Source organism: Budorcas taxicolor, chromosome 2, assembly GCF_023091745.1.
Source record: "Budorcas taxicolor isolate Tak-1 chromosome 2, Takin1.1, whole genome shotgun sequence".
Taxonomy (NCBI): domain Eukaryota; kingdom Metazoa; phylum Chordata; class Mammalia; order Artiodactyla; family Bovidae; genus Budorcas; species Budorcas taxicolor.
Window position 1 is genome coordinate 2,382,024 of NC_068911.1, and position 14,762 is coordinate 2,396,785.

A 14,762-nucleotide genomic window follows, 5' to 3' on the forward strand; every position below is an offset into this window, starting at 1 on the left:
GGTGGGCCTGCTTCTGCTGTCTGTCCTCTCTTCTGGTTCCAGGAATTGCAGGCTGTTGGCTGGCTCCGTGATGCCTGCTGTCCTTAAAAACGTCATTTGTGGGGAATCTGCAAGGCTTAGGAATTAGGCCGTCTTTCCCAGAGAGAGTTTCCACTTGCTCCTTGGGCACACGACCTGTCTGGAGGCCCTTTAACCTGAATTCAGAGCACTGGGGTTCCGGGTGAACCAGGGGTCGTTTTGCCTCTTTCCTGCTCTGGCTTGGCAGCCAAGCCCAGCTCTCTTCTCTCACCTTCCTTTTCTGGGCTTACTCTGGCCTCACCCTCTGAGGTCCCAGCTTATGGCAGAAGTGTCTCCTATAGATTCCTCAGCTTTGGCAATCTTACGTTTCTCCCTCGTGGTGAGACCTTGAGAAGTCTGCAGAACGTCACAGCTTGGGCTTGCCGTTTAGAGCACTAGTTCTCTCAGGGAGAAACCACTGCTCGGGGCGGCTTATCTCTCAAGGTTCAACTGTCTTAGGGTTTGGCCTGGTCATTCTTCACGGTCTTGTCAGCGCTTATATGCTTTCATAAAGTTATTTTTAAAATTTTATCTAGGATTTTAAATTATTTTCAGCAGAATTCTCTAGATAACTAGTCCACTGTAATTAGAAGCCGGAAATCTTGCAATTACTGCTTTAGGGTGGATTCCTTGGGAGCTGAACCACTGCCGGAGGATTCAGCACTTTACGTTTCAACACACACCAAGAAGCTGGATCACTGTATGCTCCTGTCCCCTGTGTGTGTGAGTGACAGGACCTATTTCCTGAGACCCCAGTCAACCCAGGACATTATCAATCACCGCCCCTCGTTACTGCTTCTATGTGCGTTTCCGTGGTTAGGACAAGGCTGGTAATGCTGTCTTCCTTTGCTCGGTCCCCTGTCAACATACGAGAGCTTGCTCACACAGGCTGAAGCTGTCTGACGCACTTGGCATATAAAAACACCTTTGTTTTATGTTGAGGGTTGTTTTTCTTCTAATTTGTCATTTGCCTTTTGCCTTACTTTATGCTGACTTTTCCCATACGAAAGTTGAAAATGTTTACTTAGTCAAAACCGGTTTTCTTTTCCTCTGGGGTTTCTGGCCTTGTTATCCTGCAACATCTAGCATTTTAACGTCTACTGTGGATCGCATTTCCATCCTGGGCCGTCCCTGGCTCACAGACCCGCCAGAAATAAGGCTTGCAGCGACATTTTCCACAAAGACCTATATTAAAATAGGTTTTCTGAGGTCTGTAAGTATATAATACTCATTGTGATGAATGAGACGGAGGGGAAAGGCCAGCATCATAAGCAGGAACACGAAGTTTCTCACCAGCACGAGGTCCAAGAATAGCAAATACCCCGCTTCCCGCTTCTGCGCCCTCAGGCCTGAACCACCCCAGAGGGAAAATAAGAGTGCCACCCTCCGTGGAGCTGGGACCAGGACCCGAACACACCACTGACGCGTCCTAACCTCAGCTGGGCCATTCAGCAGCTTCAGGCAAATCTCTTCAAGCCCCAGGCCTCAAACTGTCGCAATGTCGAGCAGGGTTTGGTGACAGGATCTCTCAAGTCCCTCTCACTCTAATAGTAGGTTTAGGAAGGCTGAGAATTCCCCATATGGATCATACTGGCAAAGTTTATTTAGTTTGAAAGGTGGAAAAACACACACAAGTGAAAGTGAAAGTTGCTCAGTGGTGTCCACCTCTTTGCGACCTCGTGGACCACAGAGTCCACGGGATTCTCCAGCCAGAATACTGGAGCGGGCAGCCTATTCCTTCTCCGGTGGATCTTTCTGACCTAGAAATCGAACCAGGGACTCCTGCATGGCAGGTGGAGTCTTTAACAACTGAGCTGTCAGAGGAGACACACACACACACAGAGACACAGACAGACAGACAGACAGACAGACAGACAGACACACACACACACACAGAGTATCAAACCAAAACCAAGGCAGTAATCTCTGATGAGTCCACTTTCTCCAGAGGTTATTCACTAACTTCTGACATTTCTGACAGTGTGAGAGAAAAGATGATGCATTGATGCATTTCTTCATGTCTATGCATACATGCGTGTGCTGAGTCACTTCAGTCATGCCCAACTCTGTGCGACCCCGCGGACTGCAGCCCACCAGGCTCCTCTGTCCATGGGATTCTCCAGGCAAGAACACTGGAGTGGGCTGCCATGCCCTCCTCTAGGGGACCTTCCCGACCCAGGGATCGAACCTGGATCTCTTATGTCTCCTGCACTAGCAGGCAGGGTCTACCACCCGTGCTGCCTGGGAAGCCCGTATATCTACGTACAAGTAGATTAAAAAGCTATGGCACCTCCACACCATGGAATGTGACTCAGAAATGAAAAGATGTCTACTGACCCAGAGCAACCTGGGTATATCTCAGCAGCACTAGGATGAGGGAGAAGGTCAGTCTGTGTCATCCCATCTGCACGGTGCTCCCTGGATAATAACCGTTTAGAGACCGAGAGCAGACAGCTGGCGGCCAGGGAGGAGGGACGGTGGGGAAGGAAGGTGACTCTGGGGGCAGCAGGAAGCTCCTCTCCATGGAGACGCGTCTCGATGGCGGTGGTGGTTATGCCAGCCCTTTGTGTGGCAGAGCGTGACAAGGCCACACACACTCGCTGTACAGGCACCAGACTGCAGTCACGGGAGATGTGACCGGACCGCTGGGGAAGCCTGGGTGAAGGGTGGGGCCTGTGTGCCCTGGCTTTGTCATGGCCTGTGGATCTGTAATCACTTAAAAAAAAAAGTGTTAGAAAAACACGAGCATCTAGTGGGAGACTGGCACAAACCACGAGGAGCCTGCGTCCAACGGGAAAGCAGCCGCGAAGGGCGGGCAGCGACTCGCCAGCGAGCAGACACACGCGGCTAACACGCACGTGGCCTCCCTGGGGCTCAGACGGCAGAGTCCGCCCGCAGCGCAGGAGACCTGGGCTGGACCCCTGGGTGGGGAAGGTCCCCTGGAGAAGGGAATGGCAGCCCACTCCAGCATGCGCGCCTGGGAAATCCCATGGATGGAGAAGCCTGGCGGGCTACAGTCCACGGGGTCGCGACCAAGTTGGACACGACTGAGTGAGCGAACACATGAAAATAACTAGCAATCATGGGAATTCTCGCTTATCAGGCTGGTCAGAATTGAATAAACATGCGCACGCGGGCGTGGAAGAACACCCTCTCACAGCGTGCAGAAGGCGCAGCTGGCCCGAAGCGAAACCACCAGTGAGACCCTAACCAACTAGCAGCCGGAGCCTGAGAACTCAGCCTGTCCTCTCCCCGCCCCCCACCGCCCGGCACAGGACGGGGCGGACCCACCCGGGGAGGGCGCGGGGACCCCGAGCTGCCGTAACTCTGCCCTGCTCAGCTCCATCAGGCCTGGCATTCCTCAAGGTAAAGCCCGAGGAGGTGAAGGGGAACTGGTCTTCGCAGAAAGACTGGGTCACTCGGTCCGACACCTGTGTCCTGGCGGAGGGCTCGGGCCTCGAGAAGGCACCTGACATGTCCTGACAAGTGGGGCGGCACATGCTCTGTGCTTGGAGGACCGGTCCAGACCCGCAGAGCAGCCTGGGAGCCGCTCACAGCGAGAGGCGTGCTCTCCACCGGAGTGCTGAACGCGAAAGAGAAAATGCAGCGCCGGGCTTGTGAGGCTCCCCGCCGTCAGGCCTGAGGTGCAGGGGCCCCGGTAAGCCGGGTGGACAGTGAGACTGGGCGACCTGCACGTTCCTCTCCAGGTCTGAGGCCCTCAGACCCGACACCGCTTGTCACCCCCCACCCCCGTCACCAGGATCGCGCAAAAGCCTCTGCTGGGCCTCCCTGTCTATCACCCACACAGCTGCCACAGGGACCCGGCTAAAATGGAATCAAGCCGTCCCACTCCTCTGCCCCAAGTCCTTCCGGCGGCCCCTCACAAGGCCTCCATAAGCCCCGCTGCTCTGCAGACCCACCCCCACCCCATCTGTGCACCCTGGGACACACGTCGGCTCCCACCCCAGGGCCTTTGCACTTGCTCCTCTTCCGGCTGGAACACTCCCCTCACCCCAGATCCTGCTTTCCCGTCTCCTTCAGAGGGTGCTCACATGCCCCTTGGGGTGCTCCATCAGCTCGGACCAGGAGCTGAAGCACAGGGGCTTAGGCAGCACGGCTGTGGGCCCCTGGCCACGCAGCGTATATGCTGCGCCCTCTTGTGGGTCGTGCTGACCGCCCAGGTCCTCGACGCTGACGGCTTGTGGGAAGGAGAGAGGCCGGAGTGGACCGCCCGGCCATTCAGAGGGCCGGTCTCAGACCTTGTTGCCATGGCGACATTCAACCAGGATGAGCAGGACTTGCAGCCTGGCTGCAGCCACGCTCAGCTCGGCCAGCACGACGGACGGGAAAACGACAGGTGGGGAGGACAGAGAGCCCCGATGGAAACGCCCCGTGATCCCTGACCCCTGCTTCTCCTGTGAGGCGCCTCCACATTCCCCACCCAGTTCCCCGCTTTATGCTCGTGCGTGCGAGCACACACATGCACACTCGCCTGGTGCTGGCGTATTTACTGTCCGTCTCCCCTCGTCAGAAAGTCAGCTCCGCACGGTCTGATCTTCCTGTTTGTTCGGTGTGCTTTCGCAGGGCTTGCGAGTGCCTGACATGAGGTGCTGCCCCACAAAACTGTGCGGAACGGATGAATTCCATGAAACGAACAGATGCACAAGACTGGAGGCACAGTCGCGAGGTGTGGCCCACGTGTAACACCGTGAGGACAGCACCCCCAACTCGGCCTTCCCCGGGGTCCACACTACCGCCAGGCCCCGCCGCCAGCGTCCCAGAGGCAGAAGGTACCCAGGGGCTCCGCCAGCCGAGAACCACACTCGCACCCCCAACTCAGCCTTCCCCGGGGTCCACACTAGCGCCAGCCCCCCGCCGCCAGCGTCCCAGAGGCAGAAGGTACCCAGGGGCTCCGCCAGCCGAGAACCACACTCGCACCCCCGACTCGGCCTTCCCGGGGTCCACACTACCGCCAGGCCCCGCCGCAAGCGTCCCAGAGGCAGAAGGTCCCCAGGGGCTCCGCCAGCTGAGAACCACGCTCGGCCGCCTCCCCAAGGGGTGGCATCTGAGAGGAGCAGGATGGGCCTGCAAGTCTCCGAAGGAGAGGGTGGGCTCCCCTCCCACCTCCTCCCGCTCCTGCCTGGCGGCCACGTCTGAGGACAAGAGCCACACGGCAGGACAGGGCAAAGGTCTGGACAGACACCGCCCTACCAGCCCTTCCTTCAGGTGACAGACAAAGGGTGTGTCCCTGCCTCTCCGGCTTCCGGGGACAATACGGACGCCCAGGAGTCCTCGGCCTGCCACAAACACTAGGGGCCTACCACCGTTCCAAAGTGGGAAAGATTCTCTGAAACATTCCGGATGGTACCATGGGCAACTCCAGGGAGAAGGCACGGCCCCCCACGGCACTTTCTGGGGGTTCTCTTGTCTTCCTTTGATTTAAACCTTCAACTATAGCATTAAAAAAAAATCAAGTGGGTAGGGTATCTGGAGAGCAGAGAAAAGAGGGAGCGGCAAAGGTGGGCCCGGGGGACGGCTGAGTCCGGCAGAGAGACCCCTGGACTCCACCCCTTCAGAGGAGCCTGGAAACAGCCCTGAGCGGCCTGTGGGCATCGCTTGCCATTCAAACAAGCTGTGACTTCAGGACTTCTTTCTTTTCTGTCTTTATTGAATTGATCACAACATTCTTCTGTTCTCCGTTTTATTTTCTTGGCCCGGGGCATGTGGGATCTCTGCTCCCAGACCAGGATCAAACCCGTACCACGCCGCCCCCACTGGAAGGCTAAGTCTAACCCCTGGACCTCCAGTTCCCAGGACTCATTCCCAAGCAACCAGCAGCCATGACACTGTTCCTCCAGCGGCTGAAAGTGACCGCCGGACCCCGCGAGAGCGGATTTCTCTCCTAGAAGGACAAGGAGCTGGGTGCAGAAAACGCCCCAAACTGCCCGTTCACCATACGCCACTTTGTTTCATGTGGCCTCAAAGTCACAGAAAGTTATCACGGCTACAAATCAAATCACCTCATCTTCCATTTACTCTCATCCTCTAGTGCCTCAAAAGCCTGCTTCCTAAGAAAGCTCAGAGAAACAATTCTGAAACCCAGTTAAAATCACACCAGCCAAAGTATAGTGAGTGTGGCCCTTTCACAGCGTCGTCTTCCAGGATTTCAAACAGCTCAGCTGGGATTCCAGCACCTCCACCAGCTTTGTTCATAGTGATGCTTCTGAAGGCCCACTTGACTTCAGACTCCAGGATGTCTGGCTCCAGGTGAGTGACCACACCATCATGGTTATCTGGGTCACTAAGATCTTTTTTGTACAGTTCTTCTGTGTATTCTTGCCACCTCTTCTTAATATCTTCTGCTTCTGTTAGGTCCATACCATTTCTGTCCTCCACTGTGCCCATCTTTGCAGGAAATGCTCCCTTGATCTCTCTGATTTTCTTGAAGAGATCTGCAGCCTTTCCCATTCTATTGCTTTCCTCTATTTATTTGCATTCATCACTGAGGAAGGCTTTCTTATCTCCTCCTGTTATTCTTGGGAACTCTGCATTCAGAGGGGTGTATGTCTCCTTTTCTCCTCTGCCTTTAGATTCTCTTCTTTTCTCAGCTATTTGTCAGGCCTCCTCACAAAGACAACCATTTACCTTTCTGTACTTCTTTTTCTTGAGGATGATCTTGAGCCCTGCCTCCTGTACAATGTCACGAACCTCCATCCATAGTTCTTCAGGCACTCTATCAGATTTAATCTCTTGAATTTATTTGCCACTTCCACCGTATAACCGTAAAAGATTTGATTTAGGTCATACCTGAATGGTCTAGTGGTTTCCCCTACTTTCTTCAGTTTAAGTCTGAAGTTGGCAATAAGGAGTTCACAATCTGAGCCACAGTCAGCTCCCAGTCTTATTTTTGCTGACTGTATACAGCTTCTCCATCTTGGACTGCAAAGAATATAATCAACCTGATTTCGGTGCTGACCATCTGGTGATGTCCAGGTGTAGAGTAGTGATCCGTTGGATCAAAGGAAAAGCAAGAGACTTGCAGGAAAGCCTTTGACTGTGTGGGTCACAGCAAACTGTAGAAAATTCTTAAGGAGACGGGAACACCAGACGCAGAACAAGACGCAGAACTGCTTCTGGATGCAGGGCAGGGAGCAGCAGTTAGAGCCAGACAGGGAGCAGCAGACTGGTTCCAAATAGGGAAAGGAGCCCGTCAAGGCTGTATATTGTTACTCTGCTTATTTAGCTTATATGGAGAGGACATCATGCAAAATGCTAGGCTGGATGAAGCACAAGCTAGAATCAAGATTGCTGGGAAAAATATCAACCTCAGATATGCAGATGACACCACTCTTACGGCAAAAAGCAAAGAGGAACTGAGGAGCCTCTTGATGAAAGTGAAAGAAGAGAGTGAAAAAGCTGGCTTAAAACTCAACATTCAGCAAACTAAGATCATGGCATCCGGTCCCATCCCTTCATGGGAAATAGACAGGGAAACAACGGAAACAGTGTCAGACTTTATTTTTCTGGGCTCCAAAATCACTGCAGATGGTGACTGCAGCCATGAAATTAAAAGACACTTGGATCCTTGGAAGAAAAGCTATGGCCAACCTAGAGAGCATATTAAAAAGCAGAGACGTTACTTTGCCAACAAAGGTCCATCTGTATGGATGTGAGGGTTGGAGCATAAAGAAAACTGAGTGCCGAAGAATTGCCGCCTTTGAGCTGCGGTGTTGGAGAAGACTCTTGAGAGTCCCTTGGACTGCAAGGAGATCCAACCAGTCAATCCTAAAGGAAATCAGTCCTGAATATTCATTGGAAGGACTGATGCTGAAGCTGAAACTCCAATACTTGGGCCACCTGATGTGAAGAACCGACTCATTGGAAAAGACCCTGATGCTGGGAAAGATCGAAGGTGGGAGGAGAAGGGGACGACAGGATGAGATGGTTGGATGGCATCACCGCCTCGACGGACCTGAGTTAGCGAGCTCCGGGAGCTGGTGATGGACAGGGAGGCCTGGCGAGCTGCAGTCCACGGGGTCGGAGAGAGTCGGGCACGACTGAGCACTGACCTGAGCAAAAGCACAGGCAACTGTCCAAGTAACAGTAGCCTGCGGGGTCAAGCCCTCCTGCAAAGGGAGTGGTCTGTTCTTTCTTTTTCGAAAAAGATGTGACTACCACACAGCACAAGCTGATGTCTGTTTCAGGAATGCAAAGGAGGATTCTGGGCACTACTTTATCCCAGAGCCTCACTGAAGAAGCGTTCCAAGCCTGAGAACTTCAAATTGTGTTTCTCTGGCCCTTACGGAGTATATGCATCGGGTGAGGGGTGGGTGAGGACCACGGGGACCCTGTGGGCGGATGCGGTGACCCCGGGGTAACCGAAGCCCAGATGTCACAAAGCCTGGGCAGACCACACGTGGACGTTGTGTCAGGAGTGAGACGGGCGATCCGACTCTGCTTATGCTCAGCATGCCACTCTCTCAGCCACAAAGTAAGTTTCCTCTTAGAACCTCATACCCGCCCACTTCTAAGGCAGCAGCATCCATACACACAACGTAGGCGCACACCTCTACTCTGCTCTCAGCCCCAGAGTGAGCCTTTTCTAGCAATCCAGCACTCTCTGATGACGTTACAAAGACTCAATTTTTCTAAACATGACAGAAAAGAAAAAATAGTCTCTGTAATTAGCAGAATCGCTTGACTTTCAGAAGTCAAGAAACAGACTTCCCTCCTCTGACCTGAATCTCCAGTTCCATCCTCCAAAGCCGAAGAGATGAAGACATTTTCAAGGAAGTATCATGCCCTGCCACTGTGAAACAGGAACTGGGAGAAGGAAAAAAATGATTCAGAATGCAGTCAACTCTGTTCTTTTGTATTTTTTAAACATCCAAGAGTGTGAAGCAAAAAGCATCAGAGAGAAGGGCCCATGGTCTCCATGTGTGCTGGACCCCAAACATCAGAATGAATAAGCGTCGGGGTCAGAGTCGGTCAAGCGGATTTTGGTGAGGACTCCGGCAGAGGCACCAAAGTGCCCCGCAGCTGCCCAGTCTGCTAAGAACAGGTGCACCGAGCCCATCGGAACGGCAAGTCGCCAAACGCAGCTCAAGGGCTGTGATCTTGGGAGTCCCGCTCACCGCCCCTGTCCCACAGTGGAGTGCGAGGGCTGGACGCTCATCAGGCCTCGGGCACCCCACGGGGTATCTCCCTGCATGGCATCCCCGGCTCCGGGAGGTGGTGGGCACTGCTGCAGCCTTGTGCCGGGGAAGCCAGGCCAGAACTGACCCAGCACCGAGGAGGGGGCAGAGCCGAGAAGCATGCCAGCCACACACAGAGCTCCCACTCATCCTCCACCCCCCAAACTTTGTCCTGAGCCGACCAAGTTCCTTTACCGGGTACGGCAGCCGGAGGCGGGACCTGCACACGGAGCCTGCCGAGGGGGACGGCGCCTCTCTGGCCCCCTCCACCCACCCGCGCAGGCCACACTCTTGCAGAGACACCCCCCTCCATGCCTAACAGGGCCCAGTTCATCCCCACCTCATCCTGAGACAGTCTGCACCCAAACATCTCCCTGCCCCCTCCTGTCAGGTGGAACCGCTTACCTTCTCCCTTTATGCACAGCGTAGCTGGATACTCCTCAATCACACTTCTCAGCATATTCTATGCCGATTATTTGCTTGGATATCTGTCTTACCAGCTTTGGGAGGAAGCCGAACTTGACCTCAGCAGAGTGCCCAGCTCACAGGCAAGGCTCAGTGAAAGAGCACCCACCGCAGTGCCCAGTGAGGAGGACGCACAAGGGTCTGACAAGCCGCCCCAGCACACTCACACCCCACATACAGCACTTGCTAAACACGGCTTGCAGCGCTCAGCTCTGCAGCGTACGTTTCTTTCTGGGGTCAACTCTCAGTTGACAACGGCAATTTCCACTCACACTCTGAAGAGACTACTCTTTCCCAGACCATTTCAGTTTGTGGGTTTATGTGGTGGGGGAAGCCTCGGGGCTTGCCAGGGGGCACAGTGGTCAAGAATCCACGTGCCGATGCAAGAGGTGCAAGAGACGCAGGCTCGACCTCTGGGTCGGGAAGACCCCCTGGAGAAGGAGGTGGCCACTCTCTCCAGTTCTCTTGCCTGGAGAAGCCCATGGACAGAGGAGCCTGGCGGGCGGCAGCCCACGGGGCTACAGAGAGCTGGACACGCCTCGGCACCCACGCATGGTGGGGGGACCTAAACCCCAACTTCACACGTGAGAGTCTGTGTATTCTCCAGCTGTAGCCATGCCTGACAGTCACGCCCTTTAGAAAACTAACAATTCTTTTCTGTAGTAACTATATCTCCTAGCTCATTTGACTGTTTCACTTTAATCTTTAAACTTGAGAATGAATGTGAAAATCAAAGTTCTAAAAATGTCATCCCTCAGATCCACTGATGGATATTAAAATCCGTGGGTGAAAGCTTGAAGGGAAACAGGATGTCTGCAGAGTCGCAAAGCCCCCCCCCCCCCCAATATTTATTAATAACAGAGGACAGCAGTGACCTCACAGTGGAGACGTGTGGCAAACAGCACGTTAAGCGAGTAACCCAGGCCCCCACCACCAGGAAGCAGGCGCACCGCGAGCTCACACCTCAGAGAGGACACTCAGGGGACGCAGCGTCACTTAGTCGTTTTCTTGCTCATCCTAGTGATGAGAGAACACCAGACAGACCCAAAGACAGGCGCTCTGCAAAGTGACTGAGCAGAGCTCCTTCCAGGTGTCATGAAGACCCAGGAGAGACCGAGGGGCTGTCCCTGATGGAGACCCAGGAGACGCCAGGGCCAAGTGCAGGGTGGGCTCCTGACCCTGACCCTGGCTCGTGAGGAGGACATTCGAGGAAAAGCAGCTGAGTCTGAATGAGGTCTCCAGTTTAATTCAGAGCAGTGTGCCACTATCAATCTCCTGGCTGTGCCGAGACGACTGTGTAAGACGAGAGGGTGGGGGGATCAGATGAAAAGTACGCGGAAGCTGAACTGAAAGGAACAGCTCAAATACAGGAGGCAAGTGCACAGAACCCACTAGTAAGAATCAGCAAGAGACATGAACGGGCGTTTCCCAGAAGAGGAAACACACACAGCCAGTAATTCAGGGAGATCTCAATCAAGCCCTAGGGAGACGAGGGGGATATAGTGTGTCCCAGCTCCCTCGGCTACGACGGGGCTCTCGCGCACCTCTGGAGTCAGACGGCACCTACGGGGGCTTCTGCTGCTAACGCAGGCACAGCTGCTACAGCTGCTCCGGAAGACGACTGGACACATTCTATCTGCCTGTCTGTAGGTGCAGAGGCCCTACAACCGGCCAGTTCCCCTCCACTGTGTATGTCCTGGAGACCCCTGGACATGGGTACCTGGGGACGCACGGGAGAGGTCGAGGGGCATTCGTTTCTAACAGCAAAACACGGAAAACGACCCCAAGGTACACCCATGAGGGAACAGGCATGTCCAGGCTCTTCCACATGGCGGAAGAGCAGACGGCCGTGGACGAGCAAGACCCACAGCCATGCGCGCCGCCTAAAGACACGTCACAGCACGGCAGGGCCAGCAAGCTCCATATAGCAAGAAGCCGCTCATGTGGAGTGTGCAAACAGGGAAGACTCAACACTCTGCTTTTAAAAGATAAATGCCTATCATGGCAACACCACAGAGACAGGCAAAGGACCGGTGCTGTGAAACTCGGGATCCCGGTTCTCAGGGGGCAGAGGGGTGTGGAGGGCAGTGAGCCTTTTGGACAACCCAGAGAGGGGGCATTCACAGCAGCCGGGCGCGTGCATTCCAGTTACAGGAGAGACCTCAGACCCATCTCTGCAGACAGTTAACGCTGAAGGATACTTAGGAGAAAAAGGGAATGCAGACAGGCTAAACACCCCAAACTTTCTGTTTATAGACTCATATCCTAGATGAAGCTAAGTGACGAGGATGACTAGGCTTTCTGAAACTTTCCGGCTTTAAAATGAAAGGGAAGAACCTAGGGGAACAGCTCAGAAGAGCTCATGTGCGCTTCCCAGGGACAGATCTGAGGCCATTTATGGTCTGCTGGGCAGGACTCACGCGTCACAGCTGGGACATTCTCCTAAGGATGCGTTGATTTCCTACGAAGAACGATACTTAGAAAGTTTGAGCTCCTTGAGTTACGCCAACACTTAGTATTTTAAGAATCCTTCATATTCCTTGAACGCAAACATTTATCTGGCCTGAATGAATTAATATCATTCCTTCTTGAACCATTTACACGGTTTAATCAGCATTGGGTATTTCTGATCTTCAATATCAGGATTTAGAGCAATTTACGGTTTGCCTGTGCTTTCAGAGTTTGTAAAGGGGAATCCCATGAGGTCTAAGCCCGTGGTGTCCAGACAAGGGCTCACTCACCAGCTGGAACTCGCTCCTGCGGCTGAACGCCTCCCTGATGCCGGAGTCCCCCCAGAGCGCGCTCAGGGCGGGCACGTACAGCTGGAAGGTGGCGGGGTCCACGGGCAGCCCTGCCTTGTTCTCGAAAGCCATGAGGAACATCCCGTGCTTCTCATTTTCAGAGTACTGCCAGGGGATACCGAGCTTGTCTCGTGCATCGACCAGAACCCTCGAGCCCTGGGAAAGAACAGAAAGACGACGTTCAGAATACTGCCAGGGGATGCCGAGCTTGTCTCGTGGATCGACCGGAACCCCTGAACGCTGGGAAAGAACAGAAAGACGACAGAGGGTTTCACGGCGCTGCGAAGGCTGAGTTGCAGTGGAGAAAGCGGCGTGGGCATGGACGGTCGTAGAAGCAGGAGGCTCAGGAGCTGCCAAGCCTGCAGCCAGCGTCTGTCTCTGGGTTCGCTCTGTCCCGGCATGAGCGCTGTGCTCCCGGGGACGTGACTATCAAGGCGGAGGCTCGCACAGACCACATCGCAGGTCTGCCCTGTGCCGTCCCTCATTTGAAAAGGTCCCGAGAGGGAGACGACAGGTCGGGGGAAGAAGTGGCCACACACATGCCTAGTGCCGTGTGGAAACAGAGCGCGAGCCGCGGCGCTGGCAGGGCCCGTGCTTGAGGACAACTCCAGCTGCAGCCCCGCTGCCCTGTCGCCGCGGAGGAGCACACACACAGGCCGTCAGCGCCGGGGGACTGAATGGGGAGCGGGCGGGAGCGGGTCACGTCCCAGGCGTGCCTGGGAGGGTGGGGAACCGGTCTCACTGTCGTGCTGATTCCCTCCCGGTTAGAAATACAGCCAGGATTTCCTGCCTTTTCCTCACCTCACTGCAGAAGCGGCCTGAACTAAAACAGGATGAGGGCAGGTGGCCAAACTGCGGAAATGCTGCTGCGGGGACAACGCCTCCCTGGGCAGGAAGCAGGCGTGGTCCATCACCCTTGACTCCATGCTCGAGCATGATCAGCGCGGTGTCTACGGAAGCTTCCGGGCTCTGCTGGGGGACCTGCTGAATGCTCCCTGCGCACCAGCACTGGGTGAGCCCCACCCCGCCATCTGCAAAGGCCTTGGCTGGCTCAGAGCCGTCTGGGGGACCCAGGACACAGAGAGCAGTCCCCTGTCCCCCAGCACAGAGGACATCAGGATATCACTGCCCAGCTGGCACTTACTTTTCTGAGAAAAAGAAGAGCTTTATTGGAGCACATGTCACATAACAAACAATCCCCCATTGACTGTGTAGAGCTCAGTGGCTTTCAGTTGGCAGTTATTCTAGAAACCTGGGGCAAACCAGATCTCTGCTGGAGCATCTGCTGAAAGGTAACCAAAGGTGAGGTGAAAGGCGAAGGGGAATGGTGACCCAGAGTGCAGCTGTGGCCTCCCCTCCAGACCCAGTGCCCAGCACTGCCGCGTCAGAAGTGCCCCTGTGAGCGCCTGCCCCGGGGTCCATGCCCAGTCCCTCTGACCCACAAACGTGTTTAATGCTTACTGGGGGCAGAGCACTGAGATACACAATGCGAGAAAACAGAAGGCTGACGAAGCAGTGACTGGGCTCCCGAAACTCAGAACCTGGCCCGGGAGACACAGACATGGATTTAAACAATTAACACCCATCAACAAGAAACACAGGGCTTCTCTGGTGGTTCAGACGGTAAAGAACCTGCCTGCAATGCAGGAGACCTGGGTTTGATCCCTGGGTTGGGAAGATCCCCTGAAGAGGGGAATGGCAATCCACTCCCGTATTATTTCCTGGAGAATGCCATGGACAGAGGGACCTGGCGGGCTGTAGTCCGTGGAGTTGCAAAGAGGTGGGCATGACTGAGCAATTACCGGTAATAAAAACACAGAAAACCACAAAGAGAGAATTCTTTAACTTGACAAGGGACAATGACAAAAACCTCTGCAGCGAACAGCAAAGATCCACGGTGGAAGACGGCGCTTCAGGTGAGAACGGGAATGCGACCAGAACGCCCCCTTTCACCACTGCTATTCGACACGGTTCCAAGGCAAGGCGGGGGAAGGAAATATAAGATACATGGATTGGAGAGGAAAAAATAAAACTGAGCCTGTCTGCAGATGAAACAATGGTCTGTGTACAAAATCCCAAGGAATCGATCAAAGAAAACCTCCTAGAATCCAAGTGAATTCAGCAAGGTTGCTGGGTACGAAAACTGACAAAAGTAAAATGTCTTTCTATATACTAGAAATTTACATGTGCAATGGAAATTTAACATTGTAAACTCTTTAGACATGCCACGTGGTGTGCAGGACCT

The 14,762-nt window shown here is 54.3% G+C and overlaps 1 protein-coding gene across 1 annotated transcript in view; it reads right to left on the reverse strand.

The window, feature by feature from the left end:
* The window catches only part of GNA12 (G protein subunit alpha 12), a 72,966-nt gene that overhangs the window by 19,575 nt on the left and 38,629 nt on the right, over positions 1 to 14,762 (reverse strand). Inside the window, exon 2 of the mRNA XM_052657025.1 lies at positions 12,458 to 12,673. Within this exon, the coding sequence (XP_052512985.1) occupies positions 12,458 to 12,673 (216 nt within the window). The remainder of the gene's footprint in view (positions 1 to 12,457; positions 12,674 to 14,762) is intronic.